General features: G+C 31.1%; 2 protein-coding genes across 2 annotated transcripts in view; one reads left to right on the top strand and one right to left on the bottom strand.

Annotated features, from left to right (window-relative positions):
- Positions 1-1,150: 1,150 nt before the first annotated feature.
- LOC139493481 (uncharacterized) lies at positions 1,151-22,148 on the bottom strand. Its single transcript, XM_071281897.1, has 6 exons — positions 22,006-22,148; positions 11,354-11,545; positions 10,754-10,913; positions 10,075-10,145; positions 3,355-3,485; positions 1,151-2,132 (listed from the first exon to the last, which is right to left on the bottom strand). Exons 1-6 carry the CDS (start codon positions 22,069-22,071, stop codon positions 1,898-1,900), a joined length of 855 nt encoding a protein of 284 aa, XP_071137998.1. The 5' UTR covers positions 22,072-22,148; the 3' UTR covers positions 1,151-1,897.
- The window catches only part of LOC139493479 (importin subunit alpha-1-like), a 343,903-nt gene continuing 335,921 nt past the window's right edge, over positions 15,002-22,983 (top strand). The window contains exon 1 of the mRNA XM_071281886.1: positions 15,002-15,013. The gene's annotated coding sequence lies outside the window, so the exon portion shown is untranslated. The remainder of the gene's footprint in view (positions 15,014-22,983) is intronic.

Here is a 22,983-nt window from a genome sequence, read left to right as displayed (position 1 = left end):
TGAATTCTAATGCATGAAAATCTAGTGAAACAGAACATAGACTGGAGTGATTCCCAGAGATTCACTTTATCCAGAAACTTTCCCAGTAGTGAAAGCTTTCTGGTTAAAGGGACATAATGTACTGCATCTAAACGGCATAAACAAGAGGTACTACTAGTTTGATAGAGGGGCTAGTATTTTTAATTTATTTAAACTAACTACTATATTTTGACAATATACGATGTATAGAAAGTCCACCACGTTTATAGAGTATTGAGTCATGTTTCATTTGTTCAAGATTTGTGATTAAATCAAGTAAAAAAAAGTACCTGTATAACTATTAAAGCTATTTTAGACAAACAACAAGAATAGTTGAAATTATTGACACTGACAAAGGCTATTTGTTCAGCTAAAAAATTAGTCAAAATAATTTTAAAAACATCATATTTGTATGTAACCAGCTTTTATTATTATCATTGCGCTAATCTTTAGACTTTTATACTCCAATATAATTAGGCAGATTTTTTATGCACTTTATATATAAACAAGCTTGATGAAATTGTTGGAAATTTGCCAACCATTAATAAAGACACAACAAAACTATTAAACAAATTCAAAGAAATCAACAATCATTACCAGAAAACGCAATAAATGGTTGTTTAGATGTCACTCAATTGTATCCAAGTGTAACATGGAAAGAAGAAACAAAAGCATGCAAAACTGCATTCTAAAATCCATCTTATATATATCAATTCCAAGTAAAGATGTTCTTAAAAAGATAGACTTAGTTATAGAAAATAATAATTTCAGCTTTAACCAAAAACAAATAACAAACTTTTTTTGTCTGTTTAATAGTAAATTTACATCAACATTTTATTCAGAGAAATTCATATCAAATTAAAATACAATAACGTCAATGTTCACAATATAGATTATAATTAATGTTCATAACAAAGACATGTTTAATAATTATGCAACAAAATTGTAACAAATGTGTGCCTCAGTAAACCATAGTAAACAACATGATACAAATTCAGATTAGGTGGTACTTTTCACATATTTAATTTGATTCAAACAGATTACAGATTTTTTTGTCTTGGTATTTCTGGCATAAAAGGAGAAAATATGGCTATAAAAATATGACTCATAAAACATACTATGATACAAATATAAAATAATACTGGCCATAGCTATCATTAAAATTACAGACTGGAGTATTAAAACATGAGGTAGTTGTAAACGAATTTCTACACATACACAAACTGAAAGGATAGCTTAAACATAAAAACCACATTAAAATAGATTTATTTACATTTATACACTTTCAGACATAATCAAATCAGTTATAAAATTATTTCCAGCTACTTTCAGCTTAACATGTATAATCTTACAAAATGAACGTTCTTCCTCCTATCATTATCATCATTTTTATACAGCGGTCACAACAGTGCTTTATAAATTACATTTACACACCAAAATGTTGGGATTTTTTACACCTTATTTATATCGAAAATTGATATAATTACATTACATTTACAGGGAAAGTAAATCTTAGGTTTCAAAGCATTAACCACTTAATTATTTATGTTTATATTCAAACATGTACATCTTCATATAAAAGAAATCCTAAATGAATGGTTAATAGTAAACACAGCAACAATGAAACTATTGGATAAACGAGAATAGTGAATTTGTTTTAATCTCTGGGTATTTCTAACATGAACTCCACACACAGAGACTTGTATATTACTCAAGGTTTTAAAATTTCTATTCGATAAAGGTATAAATAGCCAGGAGAAAAAACTAATTACAAAATTTAAAAACATCAGTTTAATCTAAAATTCTCACAAAAGAAAAGCTGCCAGACTGATAAGTATCGACATCAATAATCTAAATATTTTTCTATAATATTTCATACTTATTTGTTCTTCATTTTTTTAGCATAAAAATTAAAGTCTTCTTGGTTGAGTTTATATCCCCAATGTTGTAATGTCTGTCTGACAACTGGTGACACACCATGATTATCGTAGCCACACCCACTTCTGACACACTTAGATATGAGATTGTTTCTCCAACGTCCTGTTGTTCCAGCACACCTCAGCCATCTCCCAATCTGTCTCTCGTCATCAGCAGTTCTCCTACCCTGGTAAAATCTACAAGTACAATTTACACAACATTCATTTTTATCTTTACAAAATCTTGAATTTACAGTAAGGTACTTCATGTTGAAGGCCACATTGTGACTTGCAGATGAAGAACAACAATAAAAGTGTGACTTCTTTGGTTCTGTACAGTGTCTGTATATATACTCACGAGAGTGTAATTCTGTACAGTGTCCGTATATATACTCATGAGAGTGTAATTCTGTACAGTGTCCATATATATACTCATGAGAGTGTAATTCTGTACAGTGTCCATATATATACTCATGAGAGTGTAATTCTGTACAGTGTCCGTATATATACTCATGAGAGTGTAATTCTGTACAGTGTCCGTACATATACTCACGAGAGTGTAATTCTGTACAGTGTCCGTATATATACTCATGAGAGTGTAATTCTGTACAGTGTCCGTACATATACTCACGAGAGTGTAATTCTGTACAGTGTCCGTATATATACTCATGAGAGTGTAATTCTGTACAGTGTCCGTATATATACTCATGAGAGTGTAATTCTGTACAGTGTCCGTACATATACTCACGAGAGTGTAATTCTGTACAGTGTCCGTATATATACTCATGAGAGTGTAATTCTGTACAGTGTCCGTATATATACTCATGAGAGTGTAATTCTGTACAGTGTCCGTACATATACTCACGAGAGTGTAATTCTGTACAGTGTCCGTATATATACTCATGAGAGTGTAATACTGAAAACAAAAAGTTTCACCATGCACCCATGGTTCTTTATAATTGCTTGTAATAATCGTTGAGAGATTGGTTCATTTTGTACTTTGTTTTGTTGTATTTTGTGGTAATTTGCAATACATACATTTACAATGAAAATAATTCTAATCAAGGTGAAGTATAAAAAATTGCAGGTATTTCCAATTTGTAAGGTGACTTTGCATGCATTTACATATTGTTGTAAATACAGGTATCTTCATTACAGCATAATTATGAGAAATTATCCTTTTCCTAACAATATTTTGAATGTTTCAATGTTTACTTCTCACAATCAAGCATATTTTCCTTTTTTTTCAAATTATTATATTGACGTGTTATACATCTATTAAATAGACACTTTTTTCAGGAAAATCTTATTCAAATTCCAGCAGCTAAGCAACAAGCAATGATAAATCAGAAATTGGTTATAGACAGGAAAATATCTCTTAAAAAAATCAGATCAGTTTTAACCACTTTAAACCACCTACCTACAATACCACTGGAACCAGCCATAAGGATCTTGTTTATGTATCCAACCACTCTCTTCCCACATTTCTAAGCTGCCTCCACATTTCACTTTATAGGTGTTAACATTTTCATGGTAGGGACCTGATGCCACCTTAAATGAATAGTACATGTATTCAAATATGAACGAGTTTGCTGGTGCAAAACCATCCCCTAACCTGGCAGGGAGAAAACACAAACTTCATAGATCATACCCTATAGTATCATTCAAGCCAATATAAAAATAAAGGAGATGTGGTAAATTGCCAATGATACAACCATCATTTAGAGCTCAAATAATAAACCAATTATAGATTATTGTATGGAGTTTGGTTAAAAATGGTTCAAAGCGGTGCATTACGTTTGCGCGCATTACCATTACATTTGCGCGCAAAAACCATTACGTTTGCGCGCAGCTTTTGATTACAATTGCGCGCATTTTTTACATGTATGCCTTAAGCTATACTACGGAGTTTATAATGATCACTTTATAATTGGTTTTAGAAGAGAACAATTATATATAATTCGAATTAAGAAATATTTTCAAAACTAATAATTGATAGTCATATTTATTATAATCAAAGAGCTGAAAGCTCTGAGGAAAAACGACGCCACTGTCTCTAATATTGGGATATTTTTTATGCAAGTCTTGATTTTCACATACCGTTATTAGTTTAACAATGCAACATGTCTCGTAAGCATATAATTGATATTTGTATATATGTGTGTGTGAAGTGAAGATGACAACTGGCTGTTTTTTTTTAAGACAAATGAATAGGTCAAGACTACCTGAATTGTACAAATAAATACCGTAGAAAGGCTTGTATATTTCTCACTGGTACATAGTACGAACCCCCTTCTCCCAGAAACTTTTAGGTAATTTTAAATAATCTTTTTGTTTAACTGTTATCAAAGGTCTAATGAAACTCGTGTAATTTCAAAGAATTCTAGTCAGACGGGCACCTGGTTAAATTGGCACCTGTTCAAATCGGCACCCCGTATAGTCAAATCGGCATCTGGTTAAATCGACACCTGATATATTCAATTCGTCACCCATGTTAAATATATATTTTTAACAGTATTTTAAGCAAAAAGAGTAAAAATAAGAAAGGGGTTGCCAGATTTGTTTTCAGTATTTAAGCAAAAAGAGTTAAATACCTAAGGAAGGGATTGTCCAAAAATATTAACTTTCACATTTTTGGGGGTTCATGTACATTTTGTATATATTTATTTTTCTCAACTAAATGTGTATGTTCCGGACCGTACATGTACGGTCTGGACCGTATGCGTACTTTTTCAAAATACTCATACGGTCGAACCGTACGCGTACGGTCTGATTAATATCGTTAAGAAGTTGCTTAATTTTATAAGTTACAAATGCATGTAAAGTTCATGTACAGATCAACATAACTTAACTCTCAAATTAATATGGAAAAGTTCCTATTGTAATTGGAATAAAAACTTTATTTTTTAACTAATACAAAAATTCACGCTTATTGAACATGTTAAATCTGGTAATATCTTGTATTTAGCATGTCGATCAGTAATACATTAATGAATTAAAATCATAGAAATTTACGATATCGGAATTAACATGATGTGGGATGACAATTTTAGAATATTAGAAATTAACTTTACAAAATAATGCAAATGCAAAGGAACATGAATGAACTGCAAACATGTAAATGTAAACCAGATGCTCCGCAGGGCGCAGCTTTATACGACCGCAGAGGTTGAACCCTGAACGGTTGGGGCAAGTATGTACACAACATTCAAGCTGGATTCAGCTCTAAATTTGGATTGTGATTAAATAGTTGACACAGCATAGGTTTCTGACACAGAATGAATGTGGTCTAATGAACTTAAAAAAAAATTTTTGCCTTTGAGCAATTCACTATGCTGTTGAATATTAATCCTCTCAAAAAAATGTTTGAAGAAATTTTCTTTTTATTTTTGAAATCTGAAATGAAAAAAATTGACCCCCCAATTTTTTTTTCACATCCCCCTTTCCCTTATTTCAAAACTGATCTCAATTCAAATTTCTAATGAAGTTTGCAACAATAACTACTCATTTAAATACATCATAAAATATTAAAATGTAAAAAAAGTGCTTGTTATCACTGAATGGTAAAGATTGTTTTAATCTATCAGTTGGTAGTAAAAGTGAATATACATTGTATATTGTATAAAACAATGATTTAAGTTGATTCAACTACTATTCTGGACAAAGAAAGATAACTCCAATTGAAATCCAATTGGAATTTCTTGCTATTGCACAATATTGTGCAATTAGATATTTCTTGCTATTGTGCAATACTGTGCAATTGAAAATATTTGCTATTGCACAATACTGTGCAATTGAAGATTTCTTGCTATTGCACAATACTGTGCAATTGAAGATTTTTTGCTATTGCTGAATACTGTGCAATTGAAAATTTCTTGCTATTGCACAATACTTAATATAATAATTTTGGATCCTGATTTGGACCAACTTGAAAACTGGGCCCATAATCAAAAATCTAAGTACATGTTTAGATTCAGCATATCAATGAGGCCCAAGAATTCATTTTTTGTTAAAATCAAACTTAGTTTAATTTTGGACCCTTTGGACTTTAATGTAGACCAATTTTAAAATGGGACCAAAAATTAAGAATCTACATACACAGTTAGATTTGGCATATCAAAGAACCTCAATTATTCAATTTTGAAGAAATCAAACAAAGTTTAATTTTGGACCCCGATTTGGACAAACTTGAAAACTGGGCCAATAATAAAAAATCTAAGTACATTTTTAGATTCAGCATATCAAAGAACCCCAAGGATTCAATTTTTGTTAAAATCAAACTAAGTTTAATTTTGGACCCTTTGGACCTTAATGTAGACCAATTTGAAAACGGGACCAAAAATTAAGAATCTACATACACAGTTAGATTCGGCATATCAAAGAACCCCAATTATTCAATTTTTGATGAAATCAAACAAAGTTTAACTTTGGACCCTTTGGGCCCTTTATTCCTAAACTGTTGGGACCAAAACTCCCAAAATTAATACCAACCTTCCTTTTATGGTCATAAACCTTGTGTTTAAATTTCATAGATTTCTATTTACTTATACTAAAGTTATGGTGCGAAAACCAAGAAAAATGCTTATTTGGGTCCCTTTTTGGCCCCTAATTCCTAAACTGTTGGGACCTAAACTCCCAAAATCAATACCAACCTTCCTTTTGTGGTCATAAACATTGTGTTTAAATTTCATTGATTTCCATTTACTTAAACTAAAGTTATGGCGCGAAAACCAAGAATAATGCTTATTTGGGCCCTTTTTTGGCCCCTAATTCCTAAACTAATGGAATCAAAACTCCCAAAATCAATCCCAACCTTTCTTTTGTGGTCATAAACCTTGTGTCAAAATTTCATAGATTTCTATTAACTTAAACTAAAGTTATAGTGCGAAAACCAAGAAAATGCTTATTTGGGCCCTTTTTGGCCCCTAATTCCTAAAATGTTGGGACCAAAACTCCCAAAATCAATCCCAACCTCCCTTTTGTGGTCATAAACCTTGTGTTAAAATTTCATAGATTTCTATTCACTTTTACTAAAGTTAGAGTGCGAAAACTAAAAGTATTCGGACGACGACGACGACGAAGACGCAGACAACGACGCCAACGTGATAGCAATATACGACGAAAAATTTTTCAAATTTTGCGGTCGTATAAAAATATATCATTATTGTGGTAGTAAGTGTCACCTTGTGCGAGAGTTCCATAATAGGATTCAGATATACAATTAAACAAATATTTAATTTCAATTGTTCAATTTATCCATCTAAAAGTAATTGTAATGAACACAATTTATAAAACTAAAAATAAAGATTGTGATAAATGGTTAGCTCGTACTGGACCATACGCCTATACTCATATGGTCCAACCGTACGCGTATGGTGGGACCGTACGAGTATACATATATACAGTCCGGATTGTACGCGTACGATCCAAATACTCATACGGTCGGGAACATGTATTTTTAATTATATATATGAGGTATATTTAGGAATTAAAGGTATTGGATATTTTTTTATGCATTTTTTAACCAGTTGAGCATTTTACAGGAGTGTTGGCTTAATGCTGTTTAAACTTTACTGAAAAAGAACACCTTAAATTTGCTATTATTTGGCATGAAAGTTTGATTTATTGAAAGGGACTCGTAGTTTTCCATTTTATTTTTCTAATTGTCTCATTGTTAAAACAGCAGCTTGGGTAAGGGCTTTGTTGTTTACCTTTATACACAACAACATATTAACTATGTACTTGGTAAAAGTTATTAATTAATTGAATAGAAAATATTATAACAAATATTATTGGATGCCGAATCGACTTCAAATAGGTGCCGATTTGACTAGATGCTGATTAAACCAGGTGCCAATTTGAGTTGTACATTTCAAATCCTCTGCGATCGTATGCGGTATTTTCTTGAGAAATCCTGTTTTCGATCATCAAACAGAAGTAGAAACTGCTTTAAAATGATTCTAGGACGCTTCATGATTGTTAAAATAAGTTTTATTCACCTAAAAAACAATTTTGAACTTTGCGAAGTTTTGAAAGGAAGTTTAAAAAACACGTGTAAAAGAAGTAATTAACCGGTGAGAGTTGAAATCCGTACATGACAGATATCACTATAATACGACTTTAAAAATAAAACAGTTCCATCCTTTTGTAAAACAGTCTTTAATATTCCTATCACATTAATGTTTGAAGGGTCTTAAGCTTATACAGACCATTTAAGTCAGTACGAAACACCAAAACGGAATGAACAATAACCGATTACGTTTTGTAGTTTAATTTAAAAATAAAACAGTTCCATCCTTTTGTAAAACAGTCTTTAATATTCCTATCACATTAATGTTTGAAGGGTCTTAAGCTTATACAGACCATTTAAGTCGGTACGAAACACCAAAACGGAATGAACAATAACCGATTACGTTTTGTAGTTTACCGAAAGGAGAAATTTGCAATGAAAGGTTTAGTTATTATATTTATCACTTTTAATTTGATATTAAATAGAAATAACTTATTAATATGGATGAGTTAAAATTATAAGTTTGAAAAATCATGAGAGCGCCCTCTACAATATCAACAAGTGAAACTGCGAGCTACTGCTCACTGATGATACCCCCGCCGCAAGTGGATAATATTAATAGTGTAAAAATATGCAAGTGTTCGGTAAACAGGAAGTTGTCAAGTGATAAATCTGAAAACGCATCACACGGTATAGCTGACTTATATAAATCCTGAAACCAAATTTCAGAAATCCTTGTATTGTAGTTCCTGAGAAAAATGTGACGAAAATTTTCAACTTGGCTATCATGTGTAAAATCATACAAGTGTTTGGTAAAAAGGAAGTTGTCGAGTGATGAATCTGAAAACGCATCACACAGTATAGCTGACTTATATAAATCCTGAAACCAAATTTCAGAAATCCTTGTATTGTAGTTGCTGAGAAAAATGTGACGAAAATTTTCAACTTGGCTATCATGTGTAAAATCATACAAGTGTTCGGTAAACAGGAAGTTGTCAAGTGATGAATCTGAAAACGCATCACACGGTATGGCTAACATATATAAATGTTGATACCAAATTACAGAAAGGGTGGATGTGTAGTTCCTGAGAAAAATGTGACGAAAATTTTCAACTTGGCTATTATGTGTAAAATCATACAAGTGTTCGGTAAACAGGAAGTTGTCAAGTGATGAATCTGAAAACGCATCACACGGTATGGCTAACATATATAAATGTTGATACCAAATTACAGAAAGGGTGGATGTGTAGTTCCTGAGAAAAATGTGACGAAAATTTTCAACTTGGCTATTATGTGTAAAATCATACAAGTGTTCGGTAAACAGGAAGTTGTCAAGTGATGAATCTGAAAACGCATCACACGGTATGGCTAACATATATAAATGTTGATACCAAATTACAGAAAGGGTGGATGTGTAGTTCCTGAGAAAAATGTGACGAAAGTTTCATGGGACGGACTGACTGACGGACGGACGGACTGACGGACAGACAGAGGTAAAACAGTATACGCCCCCTTTTTAAAGCGGGGGTATAATAACAAAGATGGCGGAACGTTAACAAATCACCTTGCCGCGAATATTGAAATTGTTCTCTTATTTCTTGCTAATTGTACTATATAGTCCGCATCCCCACTGGAAGGTCCAATTTTGAAGAATAAAAGCGCGGACTATACAAGCCTTCCTATGGACAGGTCAACATTTTTGTTGTAAATACAATAAAGTATGTAAACTGGTTCCCGTCCGACTACAACACTTTGTTCGAGTGTAGCGGAATACAAGCAGATACCAGTTAGTTTGTAAAATAGTAAATATGAAACCGAGTGTGGTAGGCGGAGGCAATAATCGACTTCCTGTTGTTCTGGTCAATGGTATTGGAACAATGCCGCTGACGCGTCATTTTCCAAAAATAAAAAAAATGTTTAGTCAATTACAATTTGATTTAATTTTTATTTGTATTTTTACCTGAGTTTACCTGTAAAATGAATGCGTGCAAATGTAATCAAAAGCTGCGCGCAAACGTAAAACATTTTAATCCCCAAATGCGCGCAAACGTAGTGCGCCCGTTCAAAGTGGTTTCAAACTAATTAAGGACAGAGATATTTAACATGTTTAATGACTTTATCCTGTATTACCTGTCTAGGTATATTTAATCCTTCCAGCCAGTCTTTTGGTAGCTCTTTCCATTCTCCTGAGTAACTTTTTCCTGTAAACAAGGAATATAAAATGATAATTATAAATATTCTGTTTGATTTAAAAATTAATAAATTAAAATCTATCAAATCATCTAAACAATGGATCTGCTAATAAAGTTATTTGCTTTGTTTAAATGAAATACAAAGTAAAACAGCACACTATGGAGCATTTAGATGGGATTCGTTTCATATAAATTATTGACACAAATTGCTCCTTGATGGTATTTTGTTTTTCTTACCTTAAATCTGTTTCAGTTATTATTAATTTTTATATATTACATTAACTGCTCGCAATTTGATGAGGCAGCAAATTTCCATCTGGCTTTTAATTTCCTTCTAGTAGTTCTGATCGTGGCTTCTAAAATGTGTTTAGCCAGTCAAACATTTGTTTCCCAACTGTTTTAATTTATGATCAATTAATGAAAAGATCAGGATTAAGGAATTTTGTAAAAACACAGGTCGGGAAATTTTTCGTTTTTGATGTTGGTTCGGTTGACTTATTGTACATGTAGCTTGACATTGTACAGTTAAATTACAGTGATGTCTTTGAAATGATGATCATCAAAAGACTTAAGTGTGCTAAAATATTTAATAAGTGCATTAAACATGTTAAAATAACCTGTAGCTGATGACTTTATTGGTCTGAAATATGTGCCACCAAAACTTCCAGCTTGAAGAACTTCTTTGGGCGTCATATTTGGTCGTAGTTCTGGAACATCTTCAAACACTAGCTCCCCCTTTTTGTTACGAGTTGGTAACTTTGCAGTGAATTCAAAGCTCTGAAAAACATTCATTGTTGAAGATTTATTTACTATATTTACATTTAGGTGTGTGAGAGTAGACATCAGCAAAAAAAAATGGGGGTAAAGAAATTTATCAGCTAATAAAAAAAGTATTACAAACAACATGAACAAACTGAAATGTCAATTTGCCAATCTCTGCATTACAAGCCAAAACAAAGTTTATAATACGTTAAACATTTAAATTCATGGTTCGCCTGTACCCAGGAAAATTTGTATCTAGCGAGTTATAATAAATGCACAGTAGTTCTTTTTTTAAATTTTGATTTTATATATCTTTACCCAACGATGTAAGGCCTATAATGACTGTCATCACATTCTCACTCTACTTCAATGAGAGAATAAATATCAAAAAAGTTTCAGATGGGAAAAATATTGCACATAAAAATAGATAAGAAGAGACATGTACTGATAATTACCTTTTCTACATTTGTAGCTTCATCAATATTTTTGGGATAGTTCTTCTTTTTAGATGAAGATTCTTGTTTGTTTAATGGCTTTTCTTTACTGCTTTTGGGAGTTGTTTTCTTTGATTTACTCTTTGAAGCTGAATCAGGTTCAACTTCTTCTCCAAGTTTCCTTTTTGGCATCTTTGTTAAGCAGTTTATAAACTAAAATGGATTACAGAAATAAACAAATACTAGACATGCATTCTTCTCCATGTTTGAGGCGGACTTGTACTATATACATGTATGTTCTCTTATTTTCAATTGTGGAGTATTTATTCCTGAAATATTTTTTCCTTTTAGTCATGTTTAGTGCTTCTCTACTTTCTCACTATATTACTATAATCCAGTTAGATTATCAAGATTATTGAAATTTAAATGCAGACAAACTGAAAATAACTACTTTGTCTCATAAATAATAATGCTAATTGTTTGTTTTAAATTACCTGAGCAAAGGAGTAGGTCGATAAGGCCTTTAAATGGCCCCCTTTTTAAGTCTAAATATCAAATTGGGATTTATTTACCAATATTACAATGATTAATAGATAATACAGTGACTGTATTTTAGTTTCTTGTGTACAATTTGGAGTATGGTGTTCATTATCACTGAATTAGTATATATATGTATATATTTGTTTAGAGGCCAGCGGAAGGACACCTCTGGGTGCAGGAATTTCTCGCTGCATTGAAGACCTGTTGGTGACCTTCTGCTGTTGTCTGTTCTATGGTCGGGTTGTTGTCTCTTTGACACATTCCCCATTTCCATTCTCAATTTTACTAGATAGAAAATACTTCTTTTAGTCCAGTCAAGGGTCTAACTTAGATAAGTTATTAGAGAGAATAACATACATGTTGTTACATGTATTGTGGGCTAAATTATCAAAAACCTGTGATAACATATGTATGTTACATGTTTCAAAGGGAAAATACAATGTATACAACCTTAATATTTTGTTAATTTTTTCTTAAGTTCTATTGATATTATAATTTTCTTCATGTATACTAATCTTTGCAAAGATATAACAGCTCATAGTTTACCAATCATGCATAGTACACCTATGTTATTACTGAAAATATATTCCTGCAATAACCAAGGGGTGTTATTACAGCTTCTCTATATCTCTTTAAAGGCTTTGCTCTGACATGCATAACAATGTTTTTCAATTCATTGTAAGAAATGATGATCAGAGCTTGTAATGAGGCACTGTTTAAGATTCCAAGTGTCTCATTTACTCTCATATAGTAAGTTACATGCTTGTAATAACTAAGCTTAGTTTACAGATTAAGGAAAAACGAGTAGACAACTCATGAAAGTTTCTGTAATAACATACAATGACATACATGTACAAAATGTACACATGTAGGCATATTATTTTTCTCTGATAACTTATTTAATTAGACCCTTGACTGTAGTCACAGATTTACATTACTGCGTATTATTAATGACGTCAAAAATAGTCAAATGATAGTACTCATTTTGATTTTCCACACAAAAACAATGAAAATGGGTAAATTGCTGTTGAATATTTGGACAGGAAACATATCATGCATATAGCCCATACATTTGTAAAAAAAGATCTTTGACAATAATGTTTGTAATGACTATTACATGTCTAACTTGAATATTTATGTTGTCGACAGCTGCCCTCTATGTTTCCTGATGTTAAATTTGGCTGAATTCCTGCCGATTTTGGCAACTGTACTAAGAAATTTGGATTTCATTCTTAGCCAGTACTATTTAAATCAGAACCTTTCTCAGACATACAATGTATATATATCTTTAAAATATGTTAAAATACATGGGGAATGTGCTCATGGGGCACACATGATCCCTCTTGTATATCATATTAAGTTATAAAGGGACATAACTGATAGACTGTAAAAGTGACACTCCCCAAATGTGTGCTTGATCTGAGTTTTGTGGTAACAAGTATGATGTGTAAACTTCATAAAATTTGGTTAAGGCAAACTTAAGTTAGAGAATGGAAACGAAAAATTCAGCATTTTTTTATAATTTTGTAAAGGAACATAACTCTAGAACAATAAGAGTAAAAACCCTGAATATTCAAACTTGATCTGTATTTTGTGGTTATAAGCAATTGTGTTAAAGTTTCATCACATTTAGTTTAGGCTTATTAATGCTAGAGAATGGAATCGAAAAAATCAGCATTTTTTACATTTGTTAAGGGGCATAACTCTAGGAAGGTTTACATCACCAAAATGCAAACTTGATCTGTAATATGAGGTAACAAGTATCGTATCTATAAGTTTAATATGGGGACGATGTCACCTATTACATTAAATGTATTACACATGTTACAGTAAAAAAATCAAAAAATAAAAATCAGGAAAATTTCCCGAATTTTTCATTTTACTAATGAACTCAAAATCGTTAATTTTTTTTCAGTTTTTTAAATCCCCGCATCTGCACAGAAATCTACTCCCTTTTCCCGTCTTGTTTGCCTGAGACTTTGAATAAAATATATATTAATCAGTCTAGTAAAATATATATAGAAAGGAATTCAATACTACATTGTAATTCACTTTTAAAAATTGTTTGTTATGAAAAAAGGTTACCCTAGCGTTTCATTGTTTACATTGAATATGACGTCATAACTTAAACAACTTCACAACTAAAATCCCTAATAACAAAACCAAAATCGGAAACGTCACTGTACTTCCATTTCTTTTTTTTTTAACATGTTTGAATTAAAAAAATAATTCATACAGACTTCATCCCCTTTACAGGTAATGCCTGCCTCATGTTAGCATTTAATTAAGGCAAATTATAAAAGTTGTAGAACAGAAATAAATTATTTTTAATTTTCACTTCAAAATTTTATTCTGAGTACAGACAAACCTGTGCATCTGTAAAAGTTTTAAGGCATAGCATGCCCTAGATAAATAAATTTCAAATATGTATTATGGTTTAGAAAAATAAAAACTTAACTGGATTTTGCAGTGCACTTTTTTTCATTCCTCGAGAAGGTGCCAAAATAAACTAAGTTGGGAAAGAGGTTTGAGAACTTCCCAACAGGTAATAATTGAAGTGAGCTGTATTGATTGACATGGACAGTAGATACCTAACAATAATTGGTCATTTAAACTGTGTACCTGAGTGGACCATATCAAGGAAAACTCAACTGTTTGTTAATTTTATCATCTTCTGCAGGGACGAAACAAAGTGCACTGCAAATTCCATTTAAATTATGGATTTTCTAAATCATACAATGCATTTGAATTATATTTATCTAGGGCATGCTATGCCTTAAAACTGTTCCAGGTCACAGGTCTGTCTGTACTCGGAGTAAATTTGGGGTGAAAATGCAGCCAAGAACCTTAAGTGACGCCACTAAAATTGAATCTTTATCCGTGTTTGTGGTAGTAAACCATGTGTATTATTTTCATAACATTTGGTTAAGGCAAACCAATTTTTAGATGTAAGTGCAAAAGGGCATACAGCGGACAAGGATTTAAAGCCTGGCAGCACCTAGATACATAGAAGTTGTATTCATTTTCTATTTTAAAATGAAATAAACTTTTGTGGATTTTGCTAACATGGCTAAAAAATTTCATTTCTTTCCACAGGTACATGTAGTGTAAAAATAAACAAAGTCATGTGAAATCTTTGAGATAGTAACCTCAGGTAATGATTGTATTGTATCATATTAATTGAAATGGACAATAGAAATCTACTCACAACAAAGGTGATTTAAATAGTGTAAATGAGTGGACTGTATCAAAGAAAACTCAAGTGTTTGTTTACTTCACCATCTTCGGTGGCAAGAAAATGTTCATCAAAATCTATAAAGTGTTTGAACTTTTTGTCCTGCGACTTTCTGTCCTACATTATGTAGGACAGAAAGTCAATTTCTATATAACTACACCCCCCCCCCCCTTTCCCCCCACTACGGCAACATAAAAAAAAAGAAAACATGGCCATTCCTACATGCATTATTTGTGTTCGTACAAGTGTGTATAGTACCACTCCCCCTCCCCTTGACAGAACAAATGCCTGTCTTTTCATTGAACAAAACAAATTATAGGTATATTGATCCAATATCCACCCGTTTATAGTATGGATCACATTTCCGACCTTACATTGATTACGTGCTACGTGTACAATGTTTCGAGTTCTTTCGGAATTATATTCCAGGTAACTCTCTTCAGAGGTCGTCCGTTTTATTTTTATTTTCTAAATGTTTGTTTATTTATTATTTTGTACATTTTATTTATTATTGTACCTTTTATTTATTTTTGTTCGTTTTATCAGCGTATGGATAACTGGTTTTGGTTATTAGATTTAGTTTAAGATACGTTTCAATATGCATTTTTCATTGTCAACGCACCTTCCTTTGGTTTTAGTGTAACTGTCTAATTAATTTCTATTGGGAGACATTGATTTATTTCAAGTGTTTCTTAACGATTTCCCCAATGTTCCTGTTTCTTTTGAATGCTATTGTAGGTTTTTTATCAAAGAGATTTTTGAACTGTGGGTTGTCTTGAATTAAATGCCAATGTTTTCTTATAATGGTTTGTAAATTTTCCGCATTAGCGTGGTATTGTGTTATGAAAGATATATTATAGTTATCTGTGTTTTTGTTTATGCTTGTTTCTTGGTTTGTTAATTTGTTTAATCTTTCTGTATGGGAAATATTTCTTAATATTTTATTTACAAAAGCGATTTTGTAACCTCTTTGTATTAATTTTTCTGTAAATAAGTTTATTCTTTCATTAAAATTGTCAGGATCAGAGGTATTTCTAAGAATTCGTATTCCTTCACCTTTAATAAAGGATTTAAAACAACTTTTAGCGTGGTTAGAATTTTGGTGTATATATTGGAATTTTTCAGTTGGTTTTGTGAAACATTTAATATCTAAGATATTTTCTTTTTGAAATCTCTGTCCTTTATACGTTTCTAAGTCTAGAAATTTCAAACTTTGTCTGTCAATTTCATAAGTAAATTGCAGTAGGTTGTGGTTTGTGTTTGCTATTTCGAAAAGAAGTTTAACTTCTTCCGTAGTACCTTGAAATAAAATATATCCATCATCTTTCATACGTTTATGAAATAATATTTTGTTTTTGTGTGGAAAGATGTTTAGAATTTTATTTATATGTTGGTATATAGCTATATCTGAGATTTGAGGACTTGCTATATGGCCTTGGCTAGCTCCTATAATTTGCCTATAACATTTTTTGTTAAAGGTAAATTCGTTATTAAGGAGAATTAAGTTTGTTATTTGTAGTAAATAGTCAAAACTGGGTTTTATTATGTTATATTCTAGGTTTTCATATATCCCTGTAACACTGTTTAGAGCGGCAATAATTTCGCTAAATCTTAGATTTGTGTAAAGGGATGTGATATCATAAGTCACCAGTAAAGTATCAGTTTCTATCTTTGATTTTTCGAGTAGACGAAAGGTCGGAAATGTGATCCATACTATAAATGGGTGGATATTGGATCAATATACCTATAATTTATGCAAACTTAATTCTCCTTAATAACGAATTTACCTTTAACAAAAAATGTTATAGGCAAATTATAGGAGCTAGCCAAGGCCATGTAGCAAGTCCTCAAATCTCAGATATAGCTATATACCAACATATAAATAAAATTCTAAACATCTTTCCACACAAAAACAAAATATTATTTCATAAACGTATGAAAGATGATGGATATATTTTATTTCAAGGTACTACGGAAGAAGTTAAACTTCTTTTCGAAATAGCAAACACAAACCACAACCTACTGCAATTTACTTATGAAATTGACAGACAAAGTTTGAAATTTCTAGACTTAGAAACGTATAAAGGACAGAGATTTCAAAAAGAAAATATCTTAGATATTAAATGTTTCACAAAACCAACTGAAAAATTCCAATATATACACCAAAATTCTAACCACGCTAAAAGTTGTTTTAAATCCTTTATTAAAGGTGAAGGAACACGAATTCTTAGAAATACCTCTGATCCTGACAATTTTAATGAAAGAATAAACTTATTTACAGAAAAATTAATACAAAGAGGTTACAAAATCGCTTTTGTAAATAAAATATTAAGAAATATTTCCCATACAGAAAGATTAAACAAATTAACAAACCAAGAAACAAGCATAAACAAAAACACAGATAACTATAATATATCTTTCATAACACAATACCACGCTAATGCGGAAAATTTACAAACCATTATAAGAAAACATTGGCATTTAATTCAAGACAACCCACAGTTCAAAAATCTCTTTGATAAAAAACCTACAATAGCATTCAAAAGAAACAGGAACATTGGGGAAATCGTTAAGAAACACTTGAAATAAATCAATGTCTCCCAATAGAAATTAATTAGACAGTTACACTAAAACCAAAGGAAGGTGCGTTGACAATGAAAAATGCATATTGAAACATATCTTAAACTAAATCTAATAACCAAAACCAGTTATCCATACGCTGATAAAACGAACAATAATAAATAAAAGGTACAATAATAAATAAAATGTACAAAATAATAAACAAACAAACATTTAGAAAATAAAAAGGACGACCTCTGAAGAGAGTTACCTGGAATATAATTCCGAAAGAACTCGAAACATTGTACACGTAGCACGTAATCAATGTAAGGTCGGAAATGTGATCCATACTATAAACGGGTGGATATTGGATCAATATACCTATAATATTTGCAACTTTTGATCTAAAGATTTATAGTTTCTGCAGCGAATGAAAGAATGAACCTTAATAACTTCTTCTGACCAATTTACAGCACAATGCGTAGAACGGTGATTATTTTCCCATTCAGTAAAACAAGTAAATGTGTCCCAGGCACTCGCATGATTATTTTCTGTATTTAGGGATAATTTTATAGAAATTTATCCACCTATAATTTTTAGTGCAAATCATTTCTATGGCCTTTCTTTGATACTGTACTGTGTAGCAATGTTTTTTTTTCAGGAAATATTTTAATTATTAAAAGGGAGACTTTTTCATTTTTATTTTATTACTGTTTTAATTTTTTTCTCATAATCTTAATAAAATTTGTTAATTTGAATTTTGAATTTCTGATTTTCTTACTATTTCAATAAATGTTGAATTAAGTGTTTAATCAGTCAGGGATATAACTCTATAGGGTTATTACAGGAAAATAACATACATTTGTTATTGTAGACTAAAAAATCAAAGAATTGTGATAACATACGTATGTTACATGTTTCAAAGGGACAATATACATCATTAGTTTCGATAAAATTTGTAAAAGTTCTATTGATATTACTTTTTTCTATATGTATACTTAACTATTGAAAGATATAACAGTTCATAGTTTGCGTTTTTGCATAAAATACCTATATGTTATCACAGAAAAAATATGCCTGTAATAACAAAAGGGTGTTATCACAGCTTCTCTATATCACTTCAAAGGATTTGCTCAGACATAGATCATGCTTAATTACAATGTATTTTAATTTATTGTAAGAAATAATGACCAGAGCATGTAATGAGGTTCTGCGCAAGTTTCTCAGTAATTCCCAAGTGTCTTATATAATAAGTTACATTCCTTTAATAACTAAGCCTTGTTATTACAGCTAAGTTTATCCCTTAATAGCCTCGTCTCATTGATTTACCATGGTTAATCAAAAATGTATTAATTTAATTCAGAAATTGGTTAACAAGGCTATGCATTTAGTTTCTGCGCAAAGTCTGAAGAGTTCCCTTGAGCCCACTATAAATGAAATAGTTTTACAAATAACAAACATATGTTATTACAGATTTAGAAAATTTAAGGAAGAAAATCTGTAATAACACACGCAAGTTATTTTCTGTAATAACCCTATAGAGTTATATCTCTGACTGTTAATGGTAAGAATTTTGTCATATAAGAATATCTGTTTACATGTGTGGTTTTCATGACAATGGCCATTAATTAGTTCTGCACAGTGAGAAATTTTGTAGGAGCTGAGATGTTCATACAAACTATTTTATAGCTCATTTCACTAATTCACCAATGTTCTATTTCTTTTGAAACGTATGAATAGGTTTTAATAGGATATAGCACCTATGGAAGAATCTGTTTTAATAAGATGCCAGTATTTCCTGCATACCTTTTGAAGTTTTTCTGCTTGAGGATGATAATATATTATGATTGATACATTGCATCGATTTTCAACTTGGTTCTTTTTCTTTATTTTATCTTGTCTGTCTTGTAATTTGACTATAATTTGATATAATTTGTTTTACCAATTTCAGTTAATAAAAGTCTTTTTTTCTGGTTTGTGTTTCTAGGTTATGAATAACTTTGCCTTTAATATAGGATTTAAAGTTCCAAAAGGCGTGGTTTGAGTTTTTATGAAGATATTGGAATTTTTCTGTGTTTTTTTATAGCATGTCATATTTTAAACACCAGTATTTTCATGTGTTTGTCTTGGAAGACTTAAAGGTCTAGAAATTTAATGGATGCTTAATGCATTCATAAGTGAACTTTAGCAGGTAATGTTGTTGAATAACTTCAATTTCAAACAGGAAATTCAATTTTATTAAGTGGTAGGGATGAGCTGGTCACCATGGTCACTATTTCAAGCTTCATTACATTTATCATGATAAAATCTGGACATTTAGATGAAGGTCAAGTTTTCAACTTGCCTGTTTATATCACATGCAAGTGTCTGAAACTAATTAGATGTCATATTACTCTTGTGATGTTTGTAAATGTTTCCAATAGTGTGGTCAAATCAATTATCTCTTAATCAATTTTCCCATGCATTCTTACCAGCTATTAAATTAATTTGCTGTTTGTGCTTTTATTAAATCCCATTGTTTTGACATTTTCACATTAATGATATCAGAGACATATATTATACAATTATATGTCTCTGATAATATGTAATAAAGAAACACTACATTACAATCCTTAAAAGAAATTCTGATGCGTTTATAGGAAATTCCAATGTTACTTTTAATTGTTTAATATACTACAGGATTATTATATTAATTATAAAAAAAACTTATATGCTTTTGAGACAGATATTCATTTTTAATTTAAGTAAAAATATGACATGAAAAGGGTGGAGTATGTGCTTGAAATAATGGTGTACGTCATGTATACTTTGGTAAACCTATAGCTACAAAAAGTAGTTTTTAGTCAGGAATATATTCGCGCTAAAGTTTTAGAGATGCTCTCTTGGTTATGACTGCATATATATACATTGTACATGTACATGTATTGCTAAATAAATTCCAGGATTTTTTTGTATGTTTAGACAGAAACATAATTTCCAGACAAAAAATTCAAAACTGATGTCTTCCATAGGTATTGCTTCTGACCTTTACACTCAAATTTCCAGACATGTTGACAGCATCATGAAAAAAAATCCAGTATTTTTAAGTACAATTATGATTTCAAATGCTGGAATTCCGGAAAATTTTGACAATGGTGAAAAATATTTCCATGGATTTTTTTTTTCACAACTGATGTCTTCCATAGGGGGGGGGGGGTTTATTTCTGGAATAGCCCAATATTGAAAATCGAAAAGTATTTTTTTTACAGAAATGTCACAGCTTTTATCATCGTGTAATGTGTTTTCGTACTAATAACAATTTTCACTGCTTACGGTTTTTACTGTTGAGTTTTTATTTAGGTGTTTACTCAAATTTAAAAAGTATGTCCTGTAGATTGATTTTAGGTACCTAGTTTTTTTGTCAATGATTTCTATGATTTTTTTACTGTTTCCGATTACTTTGCGATTTTTGTATGTCAAAAAAACGGCGTCATATGTTTTCGTATGAAATAAAAACTGGATCAGTACACGGACAGGAAATGACTACAAAATCCGGAAATAATTTTTTTCTAAAGTCGTGGTTCAGGTGATCGGTTGAATCATAAAAAAAGTTATTAAATACTTTTCAGTACTAAAAATTACTAGTAAATAGTGTAAGGTTGGTGTTTCGTGTGATGAAATTTTTAGATTTTGATTAATTTCAGATTGGCACCTGGTTTGTACGAAATACATTATTTTTTCTAAAATAAAATGCAGTTTTCAAAATTTATGATTAAATATAAAAAGTTAAGACTGTTTTCATCTTCATGTTTCAAGGATGTATAAAAAAAATTGTCAATGAAATTTTGAATAGTTAGATTTTGAACAACCATTTTATATAAGAACCCTGCTAATTTTAACTCGATGGTTTGTAATTAAAACGGCCAAAAAAACACATGACAGTCATATGTCTTGAAGATCCGGTGTCTGACTTGCAAAAAACATATCTGGACTTTATTTTAACCCTTCAGAATTTTTTTCCACAACTATTCTAGTGATGCGTATTTTTGACATTAAATAAAAATGGCTAAATAGGTCAGTTTTATTTAATTTGTTCTAACGTCTTTAAAAAGCGACGTTGAATATGTTTTAAATATATCAAGTTGTAGTGGTGTTGTTGTTCTAAATATAGAAACAGAAAAACATGCCACAATGTACGCGTATGCAGTCGAAACCGACGAAACGTGGTTGATACGAAAACATATGACATACGAAAACATATGACACGACGATAATTCAAGAAACATAAAGCGTGCACTATAGATGTCTGAAATAAAATATAAAAGGTTCAGTTGCAATCCATATAAATATTTATGTTTACCCTGGTTAAATTCTTTTTAAAATAAGGTAAGCTACTGTACGCGGGAGAGGTTGCGTAACCAAACATGTGCCGGATGTAAACAACACCGCATACATCATTAAAAATAGTAAAGTAAATAAATACTTTTAAAACATGTAACTTGAAATATTAACATCGGGATGAGAGCATTTAGTTTTAAAGGCCTGTTTTGTAAAATATTGTATTTTTTACGAGAATGAATTATATGATGATATCTAAAATGGTATTTTCGTCCCAAAAACAGTTTGGACCCGGAAGCAGGAAAATTCGTCCCCAAAAACTCGCCAAACAAACCCCGCCCCCACTTTGAAAATAGTAATAATTATCTAATTTTCATTGAGGCCCTCAAACAAAATACATGCATACAGTTCGGCGTTTTGCATTTGCGCCGATCTGCATTTCATTTGCGCCGATTTTTTCTTTCATTTGCGCCGATTTTTTTTTTCATTTGCGCCGATTTTTTTACAGGTAAATTACAGGTGAAATGATATAAGAAGATGTGGAATGAGTGCCAATGAGACAACTCCCCAACCCGGTAATGTTATTTTCATTTATCATTAAAGACCTCTTCCGTTAGCCAGTTGTACATATTTTATGAATTGTCAATCATAACATGTATATAACAGTTGTCTCCTGCTTAAAATCAAGAAGTAAAAACCTAAGATTAAAGCACTTAGTTTATACTAAAATGACAAATTGAAAATATATGTACAGCATTCAAATCCATAAAAACGGAATACATTCAAATCATAAATCTGTTCTAGCAGAGTATGTATATGCAACACATCTAATATATTCCTTTCTTATGATTTCGTCTCTTCTATATTTTGCGTAATTGTCGATAACGAATGCCATCTTTTCTTTGTCCGGCATACGTACTGGTGGGGTCATTTCTAGAGTTCGCATTTTCTCACAAGGAAGCTATTAAACCAAGAGTTTAAAATGGTGAAGTTGAAATCA

Source organism: Mytilus edulis, chromosome 10 (assembly GCF_963676685.1).
Source record: "Mytilus edulis chromosome 10, xbMytEdul2.2, whole genome shotgun sequence".
NCBI classification, from domain to species: Eukaryota; Metazoa; Mollusca; class Bivalvia; order Mytilida; family Mytilidae; genus Mytilus; species Mytilus edulis.
Note: the sequence above shows the minus strand (reverse complement) of the source record. Positions and strands in the feature narration are given on the sequence as shown.

Coding starts and splice junctions, on each gene's coding strand:
- LOC139493481 (XM_071281897.1), bottom strand. CDS start 22,071: ATGTTTGGTTACGCAACCTCTCCCGCGTACAGTAGCTTACCTTATTTT. Junction 11,546..22,005: donor TTAAAAAGAATTTAACCAGG/GTAAACATAAAT, acceptor AATCCATTTTAG/TTTATAAACTGCTTAACAAA. Junction 10,146..10,753: donor AATAAAGTCATCAGCTACAG/GTTATTTTAACA, acceptor CCTTGTTTACAG/GAAAAAGTTACTCAGGAGAA.